This window comes from Lepidochelys olivacea (genome assembly GCF_965140295.1).
Source record: "Lepidochelys olivacea isolate rLepOli2 genome assembly, chromosome: 9".
NCBI lineage: Eukaryota > Metazoa > Chordata > Testudines > Cheloniidae > Lepidochelys > Lepidochelys olivacea.
The window spans coordinates 28,141,797-28,167,518 of NC_140419.1; the positions used below are offsets into that span (position 1 = coordinate 28,141,797).

General features: G+C 41.3%; 1 protein-coding gene across 4 annotated transcripts in view; it reads right to left on the reverse strand.

Annotated features, from left to right (window-relative positions):
* Positions 1 to 11,933: 11,933 nt before the first annotated feature.
* RNF13 (ring finger protein 13) overlaps positions 11,934 to 25,722 on the reverse strand; it is a 111,208-nt gene continuing 97,419 nt past the window's right edge. For 3 of the 4 annotated variants that reach the window (XM_084639615.1, XM_084639616.1, XM_084639617.1), the window contains 2 exons: positions 16,121 to 16,201; positions 11,935 to 13,369 (listed from right to left, as the gene is read on the reverse strand). In XM_084639615.1, the coding sequence (XP_084495741.1) occupies positions 13,005 to 13,369; positions 16,121 to 16,201 (446 nt within the window). In that variant the 3' untranslated portion in view covers positions 11,935 to 13,004. Of the gene's footprint in view, positions 13,370 to 16,120; positions 16,202 to 25,722 lie in introns of all 4 variants that reach the window. The other variant, XM_084639618.1, reaches the window with a different exon arrangement.

Genomic DNA, 25,722 nt, shown 5'->3' on the forward strand with positions numbered 1-25,722 from the left:
CTTGGCTGTCTTGTGATGAATTTTTTAATATGTATTCTGTGCCATACTATTGTTTAAAAAAAAATGAACTGTTGCTATTGTGAGATGGATTTTAACTGACTATAAGGATTTCTTTTGAATGGCACTACTTTAGGGACATTCTAGTATTTGCTTCTATTATTTGGGCCTTGTGGATAATGTACAGATTTAAACAAATTCTTGTTGCTGATTTGTCCATTTCTTTCCCTGCACTTTTACATCTGGGATACAGTCTAACTCATCTGATTTAATATGCATTTCAAAAAATGCCATAACTATTAAACACCTTGTTTACAGACGAAATAAATTTATTCCAACCAAATAAAATCAGACTCTTGTAACTTTTTTATGCACCAGACTTTTCTGAAGCAATATACTTCATCGTGTAGCTTACTACACTAACTTCATATTTGTGTGTGCCTCAAAATGTAATTCAGCTCTGCAGGGATTATAAATTTGTGGAACAGCATTACTGTACTGATGTACTAGTCCTTTTGCTGTAAAAATGACTGTTTAGAACACTAAACGGACTTAACCGCTTATCGAGCTTAAGTCATAGCAGGAGCTCTAATAGTCTTCATGTTTGCTTCTTTTAAGTCTTGTACTGCAGAAGGGGATACTTTTACTAAGGGAAACTAGTGTTATTGACTTCTCGAATCCAGCAAATCCCATGGCAGTTTCTCTTTAGTGTTAGGGTTGCTGTTTAAACATGCTCTACCCAAGCCTCCTCAATGGTATGTGAATGCAATGAACACTTTTTGTAACCTACCCTCCTTTAAAACAGGCTGGATGTGACCAGTGCTGTACTAGTGTTTCCATTAGTATAAGAACTAACCCTCTTCGTACAAATCCACACTGCTCTTGGAGAAAACATGTCAAACGGTTTAGCATCCAGCTAGTTAACCAGCTTCAAACTCTGCAAGTCTTTCAGATGGTCTTGACTGATGACCATGCACAGATTCTGCCAGCCAGTCCTCAGGACACCAGCTACATTGGTAACGGGCATGATGGCTACTTCTAAACATGGTGCACTTTGAAGATACAGGAATTGTCTCTGCAAGTTCACCTGAAACTTAACTTCTCCTTCACTAGGCTACACCTACCCAAGGAAGGAAACAAAGGCAGTCCATGAGACCCTAATCTTAACTCAGGGCTAGTCTAAACTGGCAAAGTTAAGGCTAGTCTAAAAACGGCAGCACTTTAACATGGCTTATGTGGTCTTGGCAGAGCGCTGGGAGAGAGCTCTCCCAGCACTCTTTTTAAAACAAAAAAAACCCAAAACCCATCTCCATGAGATGTGTAGCTACCAGTCCTGAGAGCAAGACTCCCAGCACTGGTGCTTTACAGCGCTGAAACTTGCTGCACGCAGGGGGGTGTTTTTTCACACCCTTGAGCGAGAAAGTTGCAGTGCTGTAAATTGCCAGTGTAGACAAGCCCTAAGATTCCAGATAACTCCTCTTAAACTCTGCTTGGAAAAATGTCATCCGTCTTGTCCCACTACTTGTCTTAAACAATCTTCCCCCTCCCTTCTGTTCTGTACGGGAGCGCTCCCGCAGCAACGCTTTGAAGTGCGAGTGTGGTCGTGCACCAGCGCTGGGAGAGTGCTCTCCCAGTACCCCACCTCCAGGAGGGATTAGCTTAGAGCGCTGGGAGCCATTCTGGGGCACTGTTTACACGGGTGCTTTACAGGCCTGTAACTTGCTGTGCTCGGGGGGGTGTTTTTTCACACCCCTAAGCGAGAAAGTTGCAGGGCTGTACAGTGCCAGTGTAGCCATACCCATAGAGCCTGCTGCTGACACACCACGGGTACTCTCACCAGGTTAAGTAGTAACTTCCCCAGGACTATCCTTAGTCAAAGGGGGCACTTCTTTTTTCACTTTGTCTCATGTCTACCTTTTGATTACTCCTTACTTTCAGCCCATTGTCTCCATTGAGACCTGTATCTTACTCCACCTGACAAAAATTTTGCATCTCTAACTGTTGCCTAACTTTTTTTCTTACCTTGCTAACATTGGTCTCTCCTTTCCTCCTAATTCAGCTCCACTTCCTCTTGTATCTGACAACTCCACTATGCTACAAAGACACCCTCTCCCCCACTTTTTAAGGATTTGAGTCTTGAATATGCCTTTAACACCAAAATAAGAAACAATCTGTTAGATCAGTCCTGTGATCTATCTATTGAAGCAACATATCTGACAGTAGCTACTATCAGATCTTTCAGAAGAAACCTTGCAATAGACAGGTAAGGAATAACCTAGTTGCAGGGAAAATCACTAAGACTGGTTTATGCCTCAAAGCTTGAGGGATTGTCTCCACCAGAATATTTTTTTTGTTTTGTTTTTGTTTTCCCTGTTGTAACTCTGGATGTTTCCATATACATGTTTAATCGTTGTTGTTTGTTTTAAAAATCTCCTAAGCTCTTGACTTCAGTGGTATCTTGTAGCAAAGGGTTCCACAGAATAACTCTTGCATTGTATGAATAATATTTTGTTCTGTTAAAATTTGCAGCCTCATTCACCCTCATAATACAAGAACACTATATGAAAGTGCTCAATCTACTACTTTCTCTATAACATTCATTTTTGTATACCTTTTACCGCATTCCCTCTTATTGCACTTCAGTGGCAATCACTCTGCATAAGTAAGCTATTTCATGCTCAGTTTCATTGCTCGTCTGTAAACTCCAATTTCTGCTGTTTTTTGAGACAGGGTCACCAAAATGTAATATAGTGTTTCAGGTGAGGGAATACCATTCATTTATATCGTAACCTATTTTTAGTATTCTTCATCCTATTCCTTATTATCCATTGTTTCCTTTTTTGACCCATTCTGAAATTTTAGCAGAGGTATTTGTGTTGTTCACATGCCTAGAATTTTTTTCTAGTATGTTAGTGTAGAACCTAGTAAGTATATTTAGCGCAAATAATTCCTTTCATTGTGCATTACTTTGCATTTGTCTCCAGTGAATTTCATGGGGTAATAGTGTCTTCCATCCTTCACTTTCTTAGGATTCCTCCAGAGTAGGTTGGTCTTGACTAACCTAAACTATCGTCTGCAAACCTTGCTGCTACTTTGTTTGCTCCTTTTTTCTGGATCATTAATAAATAGCTTAAATATCACTGGTCCTATACAGAACCTTATGACTTCCCCTTGCTTAAACTTTCATGATAAAAATTGACTAATTCTTTCTCTTTTCTGTCTCAGCCAGTTTCTTATCCATGTTAGTTCTTTGCCTCATCCCCCCATGAGTACTTTAATTAATAACCACATGAGACATTTTGTGAAAGGCTGTCTGAAATTCTAAATGACCAGTCTTTATCCAGTTTATTGACCTGTTCAAAGAACATTTAAAAAGGAACAACTTCCCCTTATAAAAGCCTGCTACTTACTCCCTATCCTATCATAATAATCTAGGTGTTTTAATAGTTCTATTTATTACTGTTCCAACCATTATGCCAAGTACAGAAATAAATCTTACTAACTTATAGCTCCCAGTCTTACCTTACCTTCAATAAAAAAAAGTACATGTAATTTTGTAGCATGCACATCTCTACTGTAGTTACTGATTTTAATGGGAAATTTCATAGTTTTATTAGTAGTTCAGCCAGCTCATTTATTACCAAAAAGGGTAGGTATCTTTTCAATATCCTCTGTAATGAAATTTAATGAACAGAAGGATGCTACAGAGAAGCTAAATGTGACTTATGCTCCTTACGTGCACACTTAATCCCTTGCTGTCCACCAGAACCAGGGACTCCTACAGCCTTCCTTCCATTGTTAAGAAATTTATTTGTTTTCATATCTTTAGCTATTTACTTTATAGATTCTGGTGTAGCCTTCCTAACTTCCTCCTTGCATGTTGCCTGCTTAATTTACACTCTTAATGTCTTTGCTAGGCATTGATTTCAATTTTCTGAGGGATCTCTCTTGAGTTTTCTGTTTAGCCATACTGGGTTACTACTTGCCTTGTTCAGAGGTATGCACGCCATCTGAGACTCTCCATTGTTTCCTTAAATCTGTTTCCCAAACTTTTGAAATCTGAACCCGCTCTCTTTTCTGGAAAATTGAACCAGTTGTGTCGTTCCTCCCCTCCCTGTAATCCTACTAATGTATTGTTAAAGGCCTGCATATCTTAACTTACATGTGTGCACTACTCCTCAAATAATGCTATGCCCCTTCTGGGATGCGTTGAACAGTGAAATAGTTAATGTTAACATTAAAGTATAAGTGGCATCTGAATTGGCACCCAGTGAAATGAATGGGATAATTCTAGAGCCATTGTTTCAAGTTCTCTACAAACTCAGTCTGATTTCACTTGCTTCACTTTATAAATGTTTGCTTCCCTTTACTCCACCCTTTGGCTAGTCCTTCATGCCTCCTAAGGGTGCATGCTTCACACTTTGAGAAATGTTACCTTAAATAGTATCTAAGCCAAAAGGATTTGAATGTCTCTTTGCTTTTGACTTCAGTGCTATTTTTACAAGCTTCGAAATCCCCCTTTCTAAAACTCAATGTCACCGTACTAGGGTTTGGGGGTTTGTTTTTTTTGTAACTTTCCTCTCCTAAGGATGCTGCATTTTATTATATTGTCAATTACTTACTGTATCATCTACACTTATTTTTTGCAGTAACTTGTGTATTATTTAGGTCTAAATCCTATAGCAGAGGAGAGGAAAGGGGAGGCTATTTTTGACTAACTTGCCCTAAGGAGCAATTGATTACGGAATCAAGAAATTGCATTTAAAAACATTGTCCCACTTTTGACATTCCCCCAGCTTATTTAAGGGTAGTTGAAGTCCCCCATTATTACAGTTTTATTAGATGGTACCCCTTTTGATCTCCCACCCTTGTGCGCTCCGTGTCCTTTCCCTGCCCTTTTCTCCCCATTAAAAATCTTCCTCCATAACTTGGTATCATCTCACCTTGATTATTGACTTGTCCAACGAAAACACTGTTGCTGTCTAAATCACTGGGTCTTCTGCCTGGATCCTTTTACTGGCTTCTAGTCTTTGGTTGCATCAGATGAAAGTTTGACTTCCTGTTCAAGCCCTTACTTACATCTCCACTTTCCTCCTCTTCACGCTCCCTTTTGTTCCTTCAATTGTACTTGTCTAAATTCTCTTTCTGTCCTCCTCCACGCGCATTTCTTTCATAAACCTTCCCTGCCCTTTGTTCACCAATAATCACTCCATATCCTTTGCCTGATCTCTCTTGTCTTTTTTTTTTATTTAAGAGCCCAAGTTTTTAAAAAATGTCTACTGGAGTGCTCACTGCATGGAAGAAGGCAAGGACACATGGTATGGGTTTTAAGCAGGCCACAACTTCATTAGCCAAATTACATCCAAGGTTCTGTCTGGGTCAGCCCAGTACAGTCACTGGCATCCCATTGATCCTTTGCCATTTCTTACTGCTCCCAGTGCAGGGGAAGCCAATCATCATACTAGGACAGTCTCTGGGCACCTCCACTGGCATACCTCCCCCTTTCAGGAGTTGAGGCAAGAGGGGACCGTGACCCCTCAGTCAGCAATGCTGTCAAGCACATTGGGTTCATATCAGCCCCTGGTTCATATTTGCTCACAGGGAGTTAAACATGATTCCCTCCCTCCCATTTTGTAAGGAGGTGTCCTCAGGCTGCCCACTGTGTTACCATTTTGGATCTGGAGCCCAAGTCAGCGACTTCCTACTCTGGGCACCTGCCACAAAGAGATGCCAGCATCAACTTGACTGCCTCCACCCCCACAGGCAACCTAGAAGTTCAGCCAATCCTGTTTCAGGGAAGTACACTCCTTCCTCTCAATAAAGTTCTGGGCTGATAACTGAGATACCGTGGGACTCCAGCCATATGAATTCTTTCCAGTTAGTCTTCCTTGGGGCTCTGTCCACTGTTTTTGTGGGTGGACTGCAGTTTGTTCAACCCTGTGAGCTAGTACCGTGCTATCTCCATGCAGGAAACGTGCCCACCAGCAGTCCAAGATCCTGCTTAGCCTTTCCAGGTCATTCTGCCCTCAGTGCGTAACAGTGATGTCAGGCATGTCCTCATGGGGTGCCAGCCCATGCAAGAGAGGTATGAGCTGGCCCCAGTGCATGCCCCATCTGCTGTGCCAAAACAAAATCGCTTCCAGCCTGAGGCTCAGGTGCAACACCATTTTTGAATTACATACTCTCCTGTAAACCTAGTGCACAATGCTGTGCCCACATGCCAGCTGTAGGCATGCTATGATACATTCTGTATGATAGACCTGGGGAAGGAAGCAGACTTGGTTAAAACCTGTGGTCCTTATGGCTCACCATCTGTAACAGCCTCACCAACCCCAATTCGATCGGTTTTTGAGCTGTGGACCTGAGCCCTAGAAAGTCACCATCCCACTACATGTCCTGTAGTATGAAAGCCCACCCCAAAGAGTCTCCTTTGCTTGAAGGAAACAACTCACTGGCCCAGATGACCCCTGAAGAAAACTAACACAGCGACTTGCCTTGAAGAGTACAGCCTCATCCCCTGAAGGGTAGGCCTGAGGAAGAACCTCAATTAAGTGCCTCAGAACCTGCAAGGTCACTGGCTTTCTGATACTGCTCTGCATCCCAGCAGTCAGGCCCAACCCTCCCCCTTCCTGCAAACAATGAATCCCCAACAGGGAGTTCAGATGACCCCCAGACTTACAGTGAAAGGCCACCCTGGATAGCCAGTTAGCTTTAGCAAGACCACAAACCACCAAATTTGGGGGTCTGGTATAGGTAGACCCCCTCACTCCCCCCATAAACTCCTTATACACCATTGTGTAAGCTAAAAAAGTGTGCAGTGTAAGTGCTCCCTTGGCTGCTGATACAGCTTCTAGCAACCAAGATTCCATAGGACTGTTGACATCTGTTCTGGCACTTCCTTGGCCTCCAGTGCTAGAGCTCTGAATCTGTTGACTTGCAATCCAGAGAGCATTAGCTATGCTGCTGTTAAGCCCAGGCACATTCTTGACTGTGAAATGAATATTGTGTGCAGATTTCTGTTTGGTTAGTGTTAATTATCACTAGACAGAAGAGAGGGCCTTCGTCACATTAAGGATTCCATGCAGGTGAAGTCACTCCTTCCCCTTCCTGTAAAGGGCTGCTGTGCTCCATGCTAGGAAGGGAAATATCTCTCTTCTACAGGGCAGTGGATGAGACATGAGACACAATAAGCCCTGGTGTCCTTCCCTTAACTCCACTCTTGCTAGAATGATTTAAGTGCATTCCATTTCCTGTCAGGGAGGACAGAGACATACAAGCCTCTGTTCAGAGCACAGTGCACCTTGCACAAGCATGGGCCATTTGGGGTAAGAGGGGCTCTGCTCAGCTCAGCACCTGAGCTGCGCTCCCCATGCCCACTTGAGGGCACACAGGGAGAGAGACGTGGAAGAAATTCCAGTGTTGAGCCATTTCCCCCATTCAGGAATCTGGGAATTAATGTTCAGGTCTTCCAGCACAGGAGTGGTGCATTCACACTGTAGTCAGTCTGTGGTTCCATGAAACACCCATCTGATTGGAAGAATCCTGCACTGTCACTGATTGATGTGCTTGAGCAGGACTGGTATGCAAGCACAGAGATGGACATACTGTAAGGCAGTGTAATAAGCGCAGTCAGAAAAGTAACTCAAATACTTTCCTGATGGACTGTTTTTTCTCTAAATGGACAACCTATCCTAAATTCTCAATTACTTAGGGACAATTTTCACTCATTGATATATTTTGCTTTCCGCCACCAACTCTCTGTTTAGCTTTTTTCATGAGTAATGTACCCGAATGCACGGAGGCTAAATATCTAAACTGTATTCTGAAATTCATTCACCTAAATTTGGGTTATTGCTGATTATGCACTATATGTATCTTATGACTTTAAAAACAAACTTTGTATTTGCGGATAATCTCAGCACTATGCCCAGATGTACAGACAATCTTTCCTCAATCTATGTATTATATAATCTTTTTTAACATTGGCTTTAATAAAATGTTTAAATCCAGGCATTGGCTGGCAAAGAGGCTTAAGCTCCCACCTACACTACAGCCTTTTCTTAGAGCTCCAGTTAGGCCAGGGGGGTCAGCAGAGCTGCCATTGGATTCTCCCATTTAACAGACCAGACTGCCGCCATGCAAAGCTGAAGGCTGAATCCTGTGTTGGGGACATGGCACAGTCTCATGAGCACAGAGGGACAGAACATTGGGGCTACCCTGTTTATCCATATCCCTAACATGGCAGAGATTCTAGCAAAGAGGTGGCGCCTTACTTTACAAGCAGAGTTGCTTTAGCTCTGTAAGCAAGGGTACACTGGAGGGGAAAGTAAGGGAATGTTTCTGCTGAGACATTTCACACACTGAATTAAGCTAACAACCAGATCAGTTCTGCACAGCCTCACATAACCCTTCCCACATCTCATCCAGTGTTTGCTCAATGCATGGGTCACAGGGCTTTTCTAGATCTTTCACCAGATGATCTACTCCTACACCATTGTCTTGGCTTCCATTAGGAGGGGTGAGAGCTCAGCAAGGTGTGGTGGGAGTAGTCATTTGCCTTCCAATGGCAGAGGATTGTCTTCCTGCAGCTTATAAATTAGAATTTAAAAGGATGCATTCTCATGGACAAAGACTCTTGCAGGAGGAGCAGAGATAAAGAGGAAACAGGCTCACTTTTTTGTTATTGTTGTTTGTTTGTGGGAGGGTGGGGACAGGGCAGGGGAGCAGCTTTTATAACCTTCATGCTGTAAGTGTTGTAGGAGTTATGGGAACGAACACCCAAGTTCACGAGAACTCAGCGGACAGTTATGAACACACTATGCTCTGCAGTCTAAGGGCCTAACTATCTTAAGGATGTTTGCCCTAATGTTGTAACTACATAAGTGTGTAAACCTCTAACTAAAGTGCATCAGTTTAAAGCAGACCTTTAACCCATTAAACTGCTGTAGGAAAGGATCTCAAGTCTATATTTCTAGTGGAAATGGAGAGTCCTCACTAAGCGTCTGACTGTATCAGTCTTGCTGGCCACAGCTCAGAGGGACCAAGTCACCAGCTGGACCAACCCTGGAAATACCAGCTATTGCCAGTGACTGGAGGTTTCCAACAGTGCCAGTTTCTATGTAAGTTAGATTTAGGCTGCAAGTATGGCTAGGGCCGCACGAGCGATTAAGGGGAGACCTTAAGTATGGGGAATGCTCAGACAGAAAGGGGCTCTGTACCAGGAGCAAGGAACAAGCCAGGGCATGTTAGTCCCAGACCAGGATAATCAATCCATCCACCACTGCCCCACTGGAGCAGTAATGGGCCCAGGGTAAGAACCAACTAGATTAGAACAAAAAGGCAGAATCACCAGGTGAATTCCACCCTGCAGCCAGGAGGGCACATGGGACTCACTCCTGGGGCAGCGTCCCGCTGGAGTGAAGCATACATCCAACAGCTGCTGCCGCCACCAATTCAAGTCCCGCAAGGCAGCAAACAGCCCCTCATGGGCATGGCCCATAGCCCGAGGTAGCCAGAATACCCCACCAGGGCTCCTAACCCCCACAGGGCCCAGAGGGGAGAGCAGGCAGCCCTTACCATGGCCCAGGACATACCCCCTGAACAGCTCCACATGGGTAGCCTCAAAAGTTAATCACTTTAAGGTAAAGCCAGCAGGGATTGGTCCTGCCACCTCGCACAACTGCTGGCCCATCTGCAGTGAGTAGAAGGAGGAAGTGCCAGACCCCACAGAGGCTACCCCAGATGAAGGGTGGATTGACTGCTGGAAACCAGCAAACAGGAAGGAAGTGGCTCTGAGCCTATGGCTCCAAATCTTGCACTTGTTCCTGCAAGATCTTATGGGTACAAATTACATGCCAAATCCTATGAGACCTCAAGCTTACCCTATAAGTTCTGGGGGGACTGGAAATCTCATAGGACCTATCCCCTCCTGTCCTTTTGCTTTCTCCCATTCCAGGAGCCACCAAAACTAGGGTGACCAGATAGAAAGTGTGAAAAATCAGGACAGGGGGTGAGAGGTCATAGATGCCTATATAAGAAAAATTCCCAAATATCGGGACTGGCCCTATAAAATCGGGACATCTGGTCACCGTAACCGAAACAGACCCCTTGCTAGGCTTTTGTAAAGAGCTGTTTATACTTGCGCTACACAAATAGTTCTATTAATCTTCAGATAGTTGCAGAATGTGCCTACACTATCTTGTGCTGAAACAGCTGCAAATGCTTTCGAATGTATGAACTTTACATTTACTTTACCACATTAACTTCAAGAATGACTTATGACTTCATGAAGGCTGACATGCTTTTTTAAACAAGTAGTCAAAATATAGCTATATCTTAAACCATTAACTTCTATTTTTTGAGGGCAACTGGAGCTGGCTTTGGATTTGATAGGCATAATTTAAACAAATGCTCATCAAAGATGGGAGCCAGCTGTACATGGTAGTATAAACAGAGTGGTAGAATTGTTTTGCTTCATGTATATCACATTTCAAAACTTTGAAGACAACTCTATACTTTTCCTTTGCTGTAGGCTTGGATTGCTCTTACTTCTGAAGGGAGGAGGATCTATCAGTGAATGGGTATATCTACACTGGAGTTAACATTGGTCCTTACATGAGTTTAAGACAAAATTTCACTACCTTCCATCCAAAAAATATCCCTTTGCTCACATTTGGAGGTTCTATAAGCCTGGTCTAACTGGTGGGTGACTAGGACTCTGGTAAGTCATGGCCAGTGGTTACAACAGGAGTTGGCTGCCAGAGTCAAGGGTCAGAGCCAAAATTCAGGACTTGGCATAAGGCAAGGCAAGGCAAGGCAGGAACAGGGCTGGGAACAACCAGCTACTATGCAACTGTAGTTAATTGCTTTGAGCAGCCAACTGAACGGCTGCTGAGCTAAGGAACCAGTGTGGTGACTCTTCCAACCAATCAGGTGGGGTAGCCAATCAGGCAGCCTACTACACGCCAGCTGTTTGAGGCAAGAGTTTGTTAAGCTCTTTTAAATTTTTTGCATGGAAAAAAGACAGTTGATTTTAAATTATATTTTTCCTGAACCTCTGTCTTCAAACGAGGCGTGTGCCTGGACTTTACTAAAGAATAACTGCACGGCTTACTTTGAAAGTGAAAATAACATTTACACTTAAAAATTGCATCTGGGTGAGTGCATGGTGATGATATACAGGATAAGCCTTACATTCTGCTTGACCTCACCAGGGATGCCTAGGGGTGTGAGGGACTGAGAGACACCATTGTTCATCTACAACTCCTCCCAAGCCCCCACAACCTGTTAAGTCTGACTTCCTCCAGTAGTGTGCAGTAACCTTCCCTAACTGCTAATACACCTCTCCAGCAGAAATGACTTCCTTTTCCAGGTGGTAGGCAAGGGAGGAGTGACTGCACTGTGCATCAAAGCTGTGAAAGCAGTGGGGCCTCACCAGGAATCTCTTCAATCCAGGCTTTGGGTATTTGGTTACCAATTCACAAATATAGACTCTGCTGGCTTTAAGGGGCCAGCCTGGGGAGTAGGAGTGATTAATGGCATAGGCTTTCTTTTCTCCATATTTTTTTTTTCCTGAAAATTACACGCCAAAAATCTACGTTGGTGCAGCTTTAAGATCACAAATTTAAACAAGGGAGTGATACAAAAGTTAAAGTTCTCTATGAAACATTATCACACTTACAGTGCACATAATGTTGATCACTATACTGTTTTTTGTATCCTGTGCTATACCTTTGGTGCAATGTAGGTGAGTTAATGTTATGGGAACCCTAACATTTGCGTTTCCTGGTTCTTTTTAAGTACATAACCTTACCATCATTCTTTGGCCTTAATTATATTATAAATAAAAGGCAGCATGTATGCAATGTGACAGTTTAATAAATTCCTGCTAGTACTTAAAGTGGAAAACATGTTTATTAACATTCTTTCAAATCCCCCTTATACAAGGCCATATAAAAAATCTTTGCATTTTGATTATACACAGTTATAATGACATTATATATAATTTAGGTTTTCATGATACACTGGTAAGTACAGAGTTCTGTTAAATATTTATAACCACTCATTTTCAAATCAAATACTTGAAAAAACAATTTATCTATGTACATAGGTTAGCAGACTAATGCAGCATAAAATGCTCCTTATTTAGAGGTATATGATGTGAGGATCAATAGAACAGTTACTACAATTCAGTATTTCTATATACAGCTTTGCTTACCTTGCTGTTTTGGTCACTCCCAGCCCCTGCATTATTGTTATAGGAAATTAGTTTAGCTGCTATCAGCAAATGGGGCCGATTAATAAGATGTTCATTATGAATCTGTTTGTGTGAGCTATTTTAAACCTAACTGATTCTGAAATTTCCTTCACAACCTTAAACTGCTCTTGCAAGCTCAACAGGATTACTTGGAAAAGTAGCAGAATCACTGCTGTCAAGATTAAAGCATCAGTTTCCCTGCTTTTTGATCTGCTTGCTAAAAGAATACTGAACTGTTCTACCTCTTTCTTTCAGTAGTGGTGGCAGTTTTGGGAAAACCCCAGAGACACAGGAACCATATACATTTTTGATTAGGTTGGAGGGGTAGCGCTTACCATATGTTTAATAAATATTGCTATCAGTATAAGCCAATCTTGCCTACAAGCTGTAATCGGGGAAAAAAATCTACTTTCTTGGCTATATCCCATTTCAACAAGATACTGACATTTAAAGTAGAGTCTCTGGTTTACTGTGATATCCCTACTGATGGAGACTCCTGGCATTATTCATTAGTATTGTGAAGTCCAGTTAAACTGTTCATTTTGAAAAGATAAATATGTGAATGAATAACTGAACCAAAAAAATCTGTCTGTAATATGATCAAACCATAGAACACTACATGAAGAGCTGCATCTATTGAAGTAACCAAAGAGGCCACCAAATAGAATGTATTCCCTATATAAGTGTATGTAAAGTATAGCTTTATGAACAGTTTTGTTCTTATGAGATTGATCACTAGCAGTCTTGAAGCTCAAACTGTATTTGCCACCCTATGATCCCTTTCATCATTGGGCTGTAGTTGAACCACTACACTCTCTTCATTCACTCCATCCTCTGCATCACTACTATCAATATCCTCATTGTCGTCTTCCTCATATTCTGAAGATTCAGTCACGTTTTGATGGGAATGAGACTCTGATAAAGCCCCAAATGACTGAGTGCTAACTGAAGCTAATGGTCGAAGCAAAGGGGTGTTTTCAGAGACTTCATTCTCTTCTTGACTGCTGTCTGTTTCAGAGTCTGAATCCCCTTGAGAAGGGACCACTTTCTGCTTACACACAGGGCATGTTTTCTTGGTTTTAGTCAGCCATGGGTCCACACACTTGCAATGATATGCTGTCAGGAAACAAAACAGGTATGTCAGTTGCTAAGTAAAAATGACAGTCTGAGGTTACTCTTGTTAAGTTATAATTTTGTGTTACAGTTTTGTGTTAAATAATGCTGATTTTAAAAGACCTTGTGATTGGGTGTCAACCCCACACAATGCCTAACTGGGAAAAACGGGCCACTTAACTTTATAGGCTGCACCTGGAGGAGAGGCAGGGACTAATAAAGATTAACTGATGATGAAAGCCAGCTGGCTGGGGCAGGCTGAGCTTTTATAAAGGCAGGAAGGGGCTGTTGGGAGGAGCTCTGCAGTCCCTCCCTAGAGAGAAGGGAAGGTAGCTGTGGCTAGGTACAAGGTGGAAGTGATCTAGGGGGAGAGTAGGCCATGGGATCCTGCCTTGGATTATAGACTCTGGCAAGAACTCCAGAAGGAGTGAAGTAGCCACAGGGAACAGAGGAAGCTCCAGTGGTGATGCAGAGGTGGGCTAGGAGATAAGGAAGGAAGGCAGGCAGGCAGAAAAGAGCCCAGAGAAACAGCAAGAGGGTCAGAGCTTAAGCAGACTGTGGTTGCTGGCCAGAGTGTATGTGGGCTGGAACCTAGAATAGTGGGTAGTCCAGGTTCCCTTACCAGCCATTGGAAAAGCAGTACAAACTGGGTAGTGGATCAAAAGATTGCCTGAGGCAGTTTGTCCAGTGGGACTTTGATATCCTGGAAGGGGAGAATATAATGATCTAGCTCAGGAGTTCTCAAAGCTCAGGGGGTCACGAACTGTCAGCCTCCATCCCAAACTCTGCTTTGCCTCCAGCATTTAGAATGGTGTGTTATATATAAAAGTGGGTTTTTAATTTATGGGGGGGGGTGCACTCAGAGGCTTGCTATGTGAAAGGGGTCACCAGTACAAAAGTTTCAGAACCACTCATCTAGCTGTGGGGAGCAACTGAGTCCAGATAGAGACCACAGGGCGAGCAAGCAAAGGAGAGGACACCTGACTGCTCAAGAGCCAATCCCCAGATGAGCCCCAAGGCGGTGCCACTTGCGGTGAGTGAAACTCTTCAGACCCTCTTCAGAGAACGTTGGTTACTATAAACCAGTTGGGATATGGGTCATGTCTACCTTTGGACAACACCTAGCACAGTGGGGTCCTGATCCTAACAGGAGCCTCTGAACACTAGTATAATACAAATAATAATAACCATTGTTGGACCCTATGGGCAGGGAGAGTATCCACTTCCCTCAAGTGAATAATCATTTGACCTTTACTCAAGAAGTTTCTGATACTGGAAATCTTTTTTTCCTGAGAAGGTTGTGGCAAGGCTATTTTCACTGGAGTCTACTGGAGTCCTCAAATCTCCTTGATCTTAGTCTGGTATTCGGGCTAGATTTGGTACAGCAACTGTACTGATCTCAATGGCCTTATCTAAACTGAGAAAATGATTCACGTTTGAAAATGTCTTAATTAACATGATCTTCAACACAACCTAGCACAAAGTGTGGACCAGGACAGGTGTTAGCTGGTTAGGAACTCTACGGTTAACCATGACCAACTAATATTTTTAAACATGGTGTATCCCTTTCTATACTATGTATAAAGTCATGTTTAACATATAGTAATTAACATGTTTTCCTAGGACAAGTGTTCATGATGATTTCTACATCTGTCAGTAACCTTTGACAGTAAGATTTGGTTAACTTTGTGGCCCTCATCTAGGGTAGATGCCATGTTTCTGCTCTTTCTTTCTGAGAAGTCCCAGTCATTTGTCTGTCTGTCTGCCCTCAAGGTTCTTTTGTATGGAATTCTACAAAACCCTATTTAGTCACCCATTCTGCTCAGTGTGTATGTGAGGCCACTATGTGAGACAGTGAGATGGTTTGAGCTTGCACTGTCATCAGAGATCTCATTTTCATCTGACCTGATGGTACTCTTGCAGTGCCTGGTGAGGGTGTGACATTGAGAGCAGGCTGACTCTGGCTCAGTCCAGACAAGATGTGACTAGTGGACTGAAGGAAGGATCATAAGAGTATATAGTAGGGATGGTTCCTGACTCTTTTTTGTTAGCGGGTTTGTTCAACCTTTGTCCAAGATGTTAACCATTTGGGGGAGGTTTTGGGCCCCTGATTGCTCCTGGATTTCTAGTTGGTGTGGATAGCCAAAAATACCTATTTTTTACCTGTGTCTGGTTAGACTTTGCAATCCTTTCGATTGGATTGCACAACATGGCTGGCTCAGTTAGGCAGAACTGGTCACAGGGAACCTATTACACCTTACATATTGCAGCTCTCCAAGCAGAGAACTGGCTTCCAGGTGCAAATTGGTTTATATCCAGGCTACTCATCAGACACACTCTCCAGGTTGCTGTGGCAGTAGAGATCAGCTGAGCTAACAGTTCCCAGACATTTAAATCTAAGGACTGGTGGCAACATACTCTGGAATGCACTTTTCCACTGAACCGACACACAATTTGATCTTCAGGGCACCAATGTCAGGCCCATATTTTCTCCTGGGCATTTGACTGAAGGAAGGTGGACTCATTGGTTGAATGATTAGCTGTGTTCTCATTATGATTATCCTTCTCTTGTTACTGTTTAGAAGCCAAAATTGTCTGTTTTTAATCCCATTGTAGACTCTGTATGTAGACTCTGGGCCATATTAGAGAGGCTACCTTTATAAATCAGTAAATTCATTGCTGTTTTGGACACAAATATTTTCTTTAAATAACTCTTATAATTAAAATATTACAAACCAATATACAGCTGCTTACCATGAGAGCATGGAAGGATTCTGAGCTTGTCTCCATCCTCATATTCATCCAGACAAATGGCACATATATCATACTCATCTCCTGCAGCAGAAAATTGTGAATCAATACTACATTAAAAGCTGTATAACACGCTGTATAACCTTCAAACACATACAGATAAGTTCTTATGGATATTTTCTTTAATGTCCATAGGTCAACTCTGATCTTTTCTCATCCACAGCAATTTTTTTTTGAAGTTGTATTGTCCCTTTCATTATACTTCTTATTTGAACTGTATGTTCATCTGCTCTCCCTTCAAGTGCAGGTTGATGATAAGGTGGCCATATTTCCACAAGTTTGTGTGAAATCCCTTTTCTATAATCTTATTTAAAAGTATTTAAAATATAAGTCTACATTATAATATAGATGTATCAACTGTCAGTGGAGTATGTTAATTAAAAAGACAGTAGATGAAGAACAAGCAGAAGAATATTCATATGCCCCATTTTAATTTGACAGACAAACTAGAATTTATTTTTTTGAGGCAGGAGGACTGGAGGAAATCAGAATAATCAACAAGGAGCTATCTCTTACCTAGTTGTAAGAGAACGCAAAAGCACACTACTACATAATGTAAATCTTGTTTGGGAGGTTTATATTATCGGTATGCTGCCCAGTATATAAACAATTTTCAACTGTCATATTCCTTTTACCACATGTTTTTGTTAAGAATTTGACTTGCTGCAGGAGGGTCTCTGCTTTGGTCTAGAGAATCATAGGGTGTCTTGCATGTATGCCAGCAGACCTGGGCCCAACGTAGGCCGTGGTCATGCTCTCAGATGCGAGGATGATGCAGACCAGCTGTAGTGCTAAAGCTGCAGACCTTTAACACAAGTGTGCTCTTGCCTCAATGAATATTTAGATTCACATATTCTGATGTTTGTTTTTCTATATACCTGCTGTGTATCCCTTCTAAACTTACCCAGAAACTTCTTGCTTACAGGGTCACCAGAAAGTGAGAACAGGCATTCGCATGGCTCTTTTGTAGCCGGCATCACAAGTTATTTATGTGCCAGATGCGCTAAAGATTCCTATGTCCCTTCACGCTTCAACCACCATTCCAGAGGACATGTGTCCATGCTGACGACTGGTTCTACTCGAGAACAATCCAAAGCAGCGTGAACCGATGCATGTTCACTTTTGTCAGTTGAGTTGATGCCACCAGCAGAAGGTGGATTTTTCTTTTTTGGTGGTTCGGGTTCTGTAGTTTCCGAGCTGGACTGTTGCTCTTTTAAGACATCTGAAAGCATGCGCCACACCTCATACCCCTCAGATTTTGGAAGGCACTTAAGATTCTTAAACCTTGGGCCAAATGCTGTAGCAATCTTTAGAAATCTCACGTTGGTACCTTCTTTGCGTTTTGTCACATCTGCAGTGAAAGTGTTCTTAAAATGAACAACATGTGCTGGGTCATCATCCGAGACTGCTATAACATGAAATATATGGCAGAACGTGGGTAAAACAGAGGAGGAGGCATACAATTCTCCCCCCAGGCGTTCAGTCACAAATTTAATTAACGCATTATTTTTTTAACGAGCAGCATCGGCATGGAAGAATGTCCTCTGGAATGGTGGCTGAAACATGAATGGCCATATGAATGTTTAGCGCACCTGGCATGTAAATATCTTGCAATGCCAACTACAAAAGTGCCATGCAAACTCCTGTTCTCACTTTCTGGAGATGCTGTAAATAAGTGGGCAGCATTATCTCCCATAAATATAAACTTTTTTGTCTTAACGATTGCTGAACAAGTAGGACTAAGTGGACTTGTAGGCTCTAAAGTTGTACATTGTTTTGTTTTTGAGTGCAGTTATGTGACAAAACTATATTTGTAAGTTGCCCTTTCACGATAAAGAGATTAATTGAAAAATACTTTTCTTTTATTACAGATATTTGCACTGTAAAAATGAGTGAGTTACACTGTATTCTGTGTTGTAATTGAAATGAATATATTTGAAAATGTAGAAAAAAATCCAAAAATACTAAATTTCAATTGGTATTCTACTCCTTAGCAGTGTGATTAAAACTGATTAATTGTGATTGATTTTTTTTGAGTTAAGCGTGATTGACAGCCCTATCAGAAATATCTTGTGTCAATGTACAGAGAATGTTGTGTCTATAGTGGTATTACTAGCTTTTGACACCTTAAACCTCTGACTTTTAGTCCCTTCCCTTAACCATAGGGTAATCCTCCCACCAAAAAAATTTCTATCTTTTCTTTTTCTCTATCTTTTTGAGCATTCTTGTTGAGGTGTTTCACAAACACATTATTCCTTATTGCCATTCCTTATACCCTCTCTCTGGTCTATATTTAAGACTATCTGAATATTTTTGCCTTTCCCACAACTGTTCATAAACTACTCTGCTTTCTGTGAAAGGGTTGTTTCCTTGCCCTCTTCCTGATCCTTCCATTGCAACAACAGAGATACTATCAAGCTGAGTAAAAGCTGAGAAGCTGCTTCTCAAAAAAGTTCTCCAGATGGACCAGTCATATCCCAACAGACTTCTAAGCAATAACTCACTTTCACACAAAATGAGAATGTGTATGGGAATTAAGCTGCACCTGTGGTGGTAAAAAATGTAAGTGAAACTGATAATAAACAGTAGCTGGAGACACAACTCAGCAAACTCACAACCCCACAACTCAGCAAAGCTTTTCAGTTTAGGCCTTCTCTATTACATGGCTGTGAGAGACAATCTAGAGAATCTAGTCAAGCTTTTAAAGGAAGTTGTATCAAGAGAAAAATTTAGTCTAGGTGAAAAAGGCACGGGGAAGTCTGACATGTAACGGGAAGCTGTAGGGGATAGACACCATCTAAAGCACTGGCTCTCAACCTTTCCAGACTCTTTTCAGAGTAACAGCCATGTTAGTCTGTATTCGCAAAAAGAAAAGGAGTACTTGTGGCACCTTAGAGACTAACCAATTTATTTGAGCATAAGCTTTCGTGAGCTACAGCTCACTTCATTGGATGCATACTGTGGAAAGTTTAGAAGATATTATATACACACAAAGCATGAAACAATACCTCCTCCCACCCCACTCTCCTGCTGGTAATAGCTTATCTAAAGTGATCACTCTCCTTCCAACGTGTATGATAATCAAGTTGGGCCATTTCCAGCACAAATCCAGGTTATGGCCCAACTTGATTATCATACACGTTGGAAGGAGAGTGATCACTTTAGATAAGCTATTACCAGCAGGAGAGTGGGGTGGGAGGAGGTATTTTTTCATGCTTTGTGTGTATATAATATCTTCTAAACTTTCCACAGTATGCATCCGATGAAGTGAGCTGTACCTCACGAAAGCTTATGCTCAAATAAATTGGTTAGTCTCTAAGGTGCCACAAGTACTCCTTTTCTTTTTCCAGACTCTGTCCCTTTCAGGAGTCCTATCTCTTTTTCATGTGTACCCCCAAGTTACACCTCACTTAAACTACTTTCTTATAAAATCAGACCTAAAAAGACACGTGTCACAGCACACTATTACTGAAAAATTGCTGACCCTGTCATTTTTACCATATAATGATAAAATAAATCAATTGGAGTATAAATATTGTATTTACATTTCCGGTGTACTGTATGTAGAGCAGTATAAACAAGTCATGGTATGAAATTTTAGTTTGTACTGACTTTGCTAGTGCTTTTTATGTAGCCTGTTGTAAAACTAGGCAAATATCTAGATGAGTTGATGTACCCCCTGGGAGACCTCTGTGTACCTCTGTGTTCCCCTGGTTGAGAATCACTGATCTGAAGTAAGCTGTGCCAGCTTTGCATCACTCTAGTAATGATGAGTATCCATAAACTCATCTTAACTACCTAGTTATGGAGTGGTACAAAGCAACCAGCACATACAGGTAATATGGGCCCTTTGTGTTTGAAATCAAAGCAAGTACAATGTAAAAATGTCTTGGAGACCATAACTAAATGATAGGGCATTACAGAGAGGGTTCTGAGAATTGTGCATAAGAAATTGCTTGCCAGGGTGCCCCTGAACACAATGCCAGGCTACAGAAAAAAGAACACTAGATTCAGAAGAGATTTGGATCCAATTTTCACAGTGAAAATATGGATAAGATCTATGCTCCGTGTATGTTTTGCCCATTTATGAAACGGGGTAAGTTGGTGGGAAAACTGAGCTGTGAGAACATGACAGTAGCTGAGCTTTGCGGGGAAAGCATTAGAAATCTGTCAAATACTCAGTGAGACAGAAGCATTAAAACTGTCATTTCAAATTGTAAGTATTCTAAGCCTTCTAAGGAACTTTTTTAAAAATTTTTTGCGGGGGGAGGGAAGGAGGGAAGGGGAGGTAGTGAGAGGCAAAGGGAGAAAAAAGGCTCACAGGCATCTTGGTTAACCATGTCCTCCTTTTCTGTTTAGATGACCCAGACTAGAAATGTAATAAACTGATTTGATTGTTATATCTTTTAGCTGTATTAAATATACTGGTCAGGTGGCTTTTTAAGATTTGGGTTTTTTAAATTGCAGATTGTTACAGTTTTTGTTTTGCTCAATGCACATTGTTGGCAATAACGCACCTTTTGTTAGTCTTTCTAAAAAAGAAAATGAAGCACTTAGTATATTTCCAACTTTTTTTATCTGCTTAGTTATTTTTCTATAACACCTTTTCCCAATTACTCTGTGCAGTCTTGTAACACACAGAGCATAACTCCTATTTAAATACCTTCCAGCTGATTCATAAAAGTAAGAAGCTTGGGAAAGTAGGGTAGCAATTTGATGCCATCCACATATTTACACAGAAATGAACTTGGTTTCAGCTTCCAACTTAGGGCTTAGCTTATACTTCACATTACCAAATAAGGATAGTCTAATTATTCCTCTTTTCTGCCCTGATGATTTAGGATTATTGCATACTCTTTTTAGGATGTTAACTAATATGAACTAAGAACTGAGCCACCTCATTAACAATAGGTCTAGTTTAATTAATCAGTCTACTGTTTCACCTGACTTTTATCAAGAAGCTTTTACACATTTCTCATTTTTTCCAATATTGAAATCTCTCACCTTGCAGTAAGAAAACAATCATTTCAGAAAAAAGAAAAGGAGGACTTGTAGCACCTTAGAGACTAACAAATTTATTTGAGCATAAGCTTTCGTGAGCTACATGCATCCGATGAAGGGAGCTGTAGCTCACGAAAGCTTATGCTCAAATAAATTTGTTAGTCTCTAAGGTGCTACAAGTCCTCCTTTTCTTTTTTCAGATAGACTACCACGGCTGCTACTCTGAAACCAGAGAGATACTTGTTCAGGTTATTAAAATAATAAATGTGGGAGGAGAAATGTACAGTGTTCTTTACAAACACATAGTAAGGAGCATTCTCCACGGTAGTGCTTTCAATATAAAATAAATTCAGGAAAATAGATAATACATTACACTTCAACAGCATCTATGAAAGGAGCTTAAAGTGCTTTGTAAAAACTCACAACATCTGGATGAGACAACATAATACTCCTTCTACAGAGGGAGAAAGTGAGATAAAGATGGGCTAGGACTTGAACAAGATCACTGGTGAATAAGTGGCAGAACTGAGAAAACACCACACTCTTGACTCTTAGCCTCCTGACTTAACCATGCTCCCAGTTCACTTGTCTGTATTTCTGAAAACACATATCTACAGCACTTCAATACTTTAAAAGCATCATTCACACAACGAAAGCTGTAAGTATATTAGTAATAAGTGATAATAGTTAAGAAACGTGCTGTACTCTAGTGAGGTCCTTTACAGGACTCTCACCAATATTTAAGCAATACTTCAGTATTCTGGGGAGAAAAAACCCTACTTCTGTGTACTCCTGTGTCTCAAGACCTGATTCTGCAACCCGCATGCTCATAGTGATGCCAAGGAATGCAGTACCAGCCATACCACTTTATCAAAATATGGATTATACTTTACTCATCTCAAATTTTATACTGACTAAGATGAAGAGTAGATTACATTGATGTTGTGTGTTTGGTATCTGCTATATGTATTTTCCAGCTACAGGGAAAACGGCAAAAAGTATAAAAGCAATGAGTCTTTCTGAATTCAGCATTGCATGTAAGATGAGAAGCCCAAGTATATGTTGTATTAAGATGGGGAGACATTGGTGGCTGGTGGATAAACTGAATTTTGTTATGTGTGGGGTTAAGATTTATGCTGTAAATCATTCAATAGCCTTCTAACGTTTACCCTAGTGCAGTAGGTTCTTCTGTTATATTTCACAGTTGGTGGGGGAAAAAAATCAATCTATTGCTTGACTTCTGCATTACGACAGACACTACCAAATAAAACAAACCAACACCAGCCTAAACACTTTGCACAACAAAGCAAATTGGAAAAACTGGTTTGTTAAATATCAGCAGAGTAATAGCCATTGCGTTGGGATGGAAAAGGGTGAGGAGATGGAAGTTAAGATGAGTGAAATGTTACATAATAGACCATCAGAGTGTGTGCTGCGAATGTCTGCAGTGTGTTTGTGTCACCACTATTAATTCAAGGAGAAATCTATTGTATAACCTATTAATTACACATTTTGGCAGCAGGTATGGCAATCTTAGTACACGCTGCTGCTAGTACTGTGTGATATTTATAAGGTGCTTCATATTTTAAAAGCTCTGCCCCAACATTAACTTTTTAATCCCCACAACAGCACTATGCAGTAGATAAGTATTATCATTCCCACTTTACAGATGGGGAAATGGGTGTGGGAGGGGAAAGGAGGCACAGGAGACTGGTGTGTTTTTGTGCTCTTCTTCCCCCGCACCGGCTACATAGTGAGTCAGTGACAGAGCGGGGATTAAAATTCAGGATTTCTTTGTTCATGGCCCAGTGTTCAGGCTAACCGAACACCAATGCTATAGTAAAATTCTTTGCTGCCTCATCCGCCTTCCAAGTGGTAAGTCCTAGAAACTTCAGTGGTGTTACAAGAAAATTCTGGAGTATGCTGCTCTTGAAGAATGCATTTCATTCCTCAGGGGAGGAATTCCTCCCCAACCCCAAATATGGTGATCAGTTAGACCTTGAGCATGGCGAGATGTACCAGCCAGACACCTGGGAAAGAATTCACTGTAGTTACTCAATGCCTTCCCCCTCTAGTGTCCAATCTCTGGCTGTTGGAGATATTTACTACTAGCAATCACATGTATGCCACTGTAGGCAATCTTATCATACCATCCCCTCCATAAATGTATTGAGTTCAGTCTTGAAACCAGTTTAGGTGTTTTGCCTCACTCCTCTCCTTGAAAGGCTGTTTCAGAACTTCACTTCTCTGATTAGAAACTGTCATCTAATTTCTTGATCCTATTACTCAGTTACAATGTATTTAGTGATACCTTCTAATTACAGAATAGTTGCAAAGTTCAACACAGATATCTGGGATTTTAACTGACAGTGACAGATAGGCAAGACAATGCATTAAAATACTGGATCGTTTCCTCTTCTCAAAAAGATGCTCCTTGAGAATCCTGAAATATGGCTGCACATTGTTCTTGAAAATACGGATTTGCCTGGTGTGGTTCGTTGGAAAGTGAATGGAGTCCTTAATATACAGTACTCATTCAGAAAGCTGCCCAGTGCTCAACCATCATACCCACCTTTAGACTGGAAAAACATTAAGCTTTATCAGTGAGGATTGTACAAGAACCGCAAAATTTAGCGGACAAGCAATATCTGATTGAAACAACAAATGTTTCTCAAATGCCCTTTAAGGTCACACCACACCACACCTCACCCCACCCCAGCCTTGGCTCATCTCTAACATCCACTTCCTCAGCTCCCACTCTTGAACAACTGAGTCTCTATGGTGGAAGTCCTGCACCCAAGGTGAGCTCCTCCACTGCAAGGTTGGTCTCTCCTACTTCTTCAATTCTACCATTTCCTTAGCAAAACAACTCTGATTTCCCATCCTGATAGAATCCAAGCCCATAATCCCAGCTGCCAAATTGGACACCCTTAGGCAGCTTTGAAACTGTCTAAAATCTGAGCTAGACGATGGCACACATAACACAAGTCATATCGTGCTCCTCCATTCTTTTTTCCCATGGAGGGGATTAAAGAAGAAGGAAATCTGTTCCTTTGGCCTGAAATCTGTCCTAGGGAGGAAAGACTAGCTCAATATGCCTTCTTGCCCCTCCCTCCAATCTCATGAGCTCTGTGCTTCTGGAGCTTTTCTGTGTTTGGAGGTGGAGCATGATACTAGGAGAGCTCCTCTTCACATCACTATCCCCAAAACAAACCTGTCTGGATTTTATTGGACAAACTGCATTATTTACATGGACTTTCACTTTTCTTTCAAACCCCACTGGGAAGGGGATCCATCCAGGTACAGGCAGGGGAGCAATAAGAGAAGATACTCAGGATGTACCAGTCTTTCAAAGGTGCCTTGGGGTTTGTGTGATCCCCTGTGGATCTCGGAAGATCTATGAATTAGTAGGAACATGTCCTGTTGGGTTCTTCTCAGATGGCCAAATTCCACCTCCCAGACCATACAGCACCTTGCCAACTCATACAGTTTAATTTTCCAGATGTTTTGCAGACATTCTCTTCCTCTACCCACTAAAAACAGCAAAAGACTACAAGGGATTTTAGAAATTATGAATAAAATATTTTACTTAAATGTGATGTGCAAAACCTCTTGTAAACGTGCAATAATCTTTTAACCTATGGAGATACATAAATACACGTTAAACAGTTAACTCATTCATCTATCTATAGAACTTCAATATTTCTGGTACTTATTAAGAATGCAAGATGCAGAAATAAAATCGCCATGATTCTGGCAGACTTTGTCGTCCCCCCCACCATGAGACCTGCACAGTACTGTGCAGCCAGGCAGATGGGCTAATAAAGAACTGAAATTAGATCAGTGATAATCCCATTTGAAGGAATAAATCAATTTATAAATTCCTAGTAAATAGCAGGCCTATAATTATTACTATGTAATAATGTAAATGACATGTCACTAATCACTTTCTCTTTTGCAGCCCTTCCTTTTGGAAGATTATAACTCATGAGGCACAATGGACTTGAGTATTTTTTGCAAAACTGAAATGTACAGGATGTTTTGATTTGTTCTTAGATTTCAACATGTGAACATATGGTGTCCACTCCCATCATCTACACTGACCTGAAAATAGTTACTTAGGCCTAGAGCCTCAAAGGTATTTAGGTGCCTGATTTTCATTAGGCTAGGCACGTAATTACTTTTGAGGATCTCAACCTTAGCCTAATACCCATACTCTTACAGTGTAGTACATATCACATTTTTTAAATGTAAAGATTCAGTCCAAATTTTCAAATCTAAGCACTAGTTAGTTCTTAAATCCATATCTAGATACTTAAATAAAAGTCCAACTTTCAAACGTGCTAAGCAAGCCACAGCTCTGAACATCTTGGCACTGATGTCTAAGTATGGATTTAAGCCAGTGGGTCTCAAACTTTTGTACTGGTGACCCCTTTGACATAGAAAGCCTCTGAGTGTGACCCCTCCTTATAAATTAAAAACACTTTTTATATATTTAACACCATTATAAATGCTGGCGGCAAAGTGGGGTTTGGGGTGAAGGC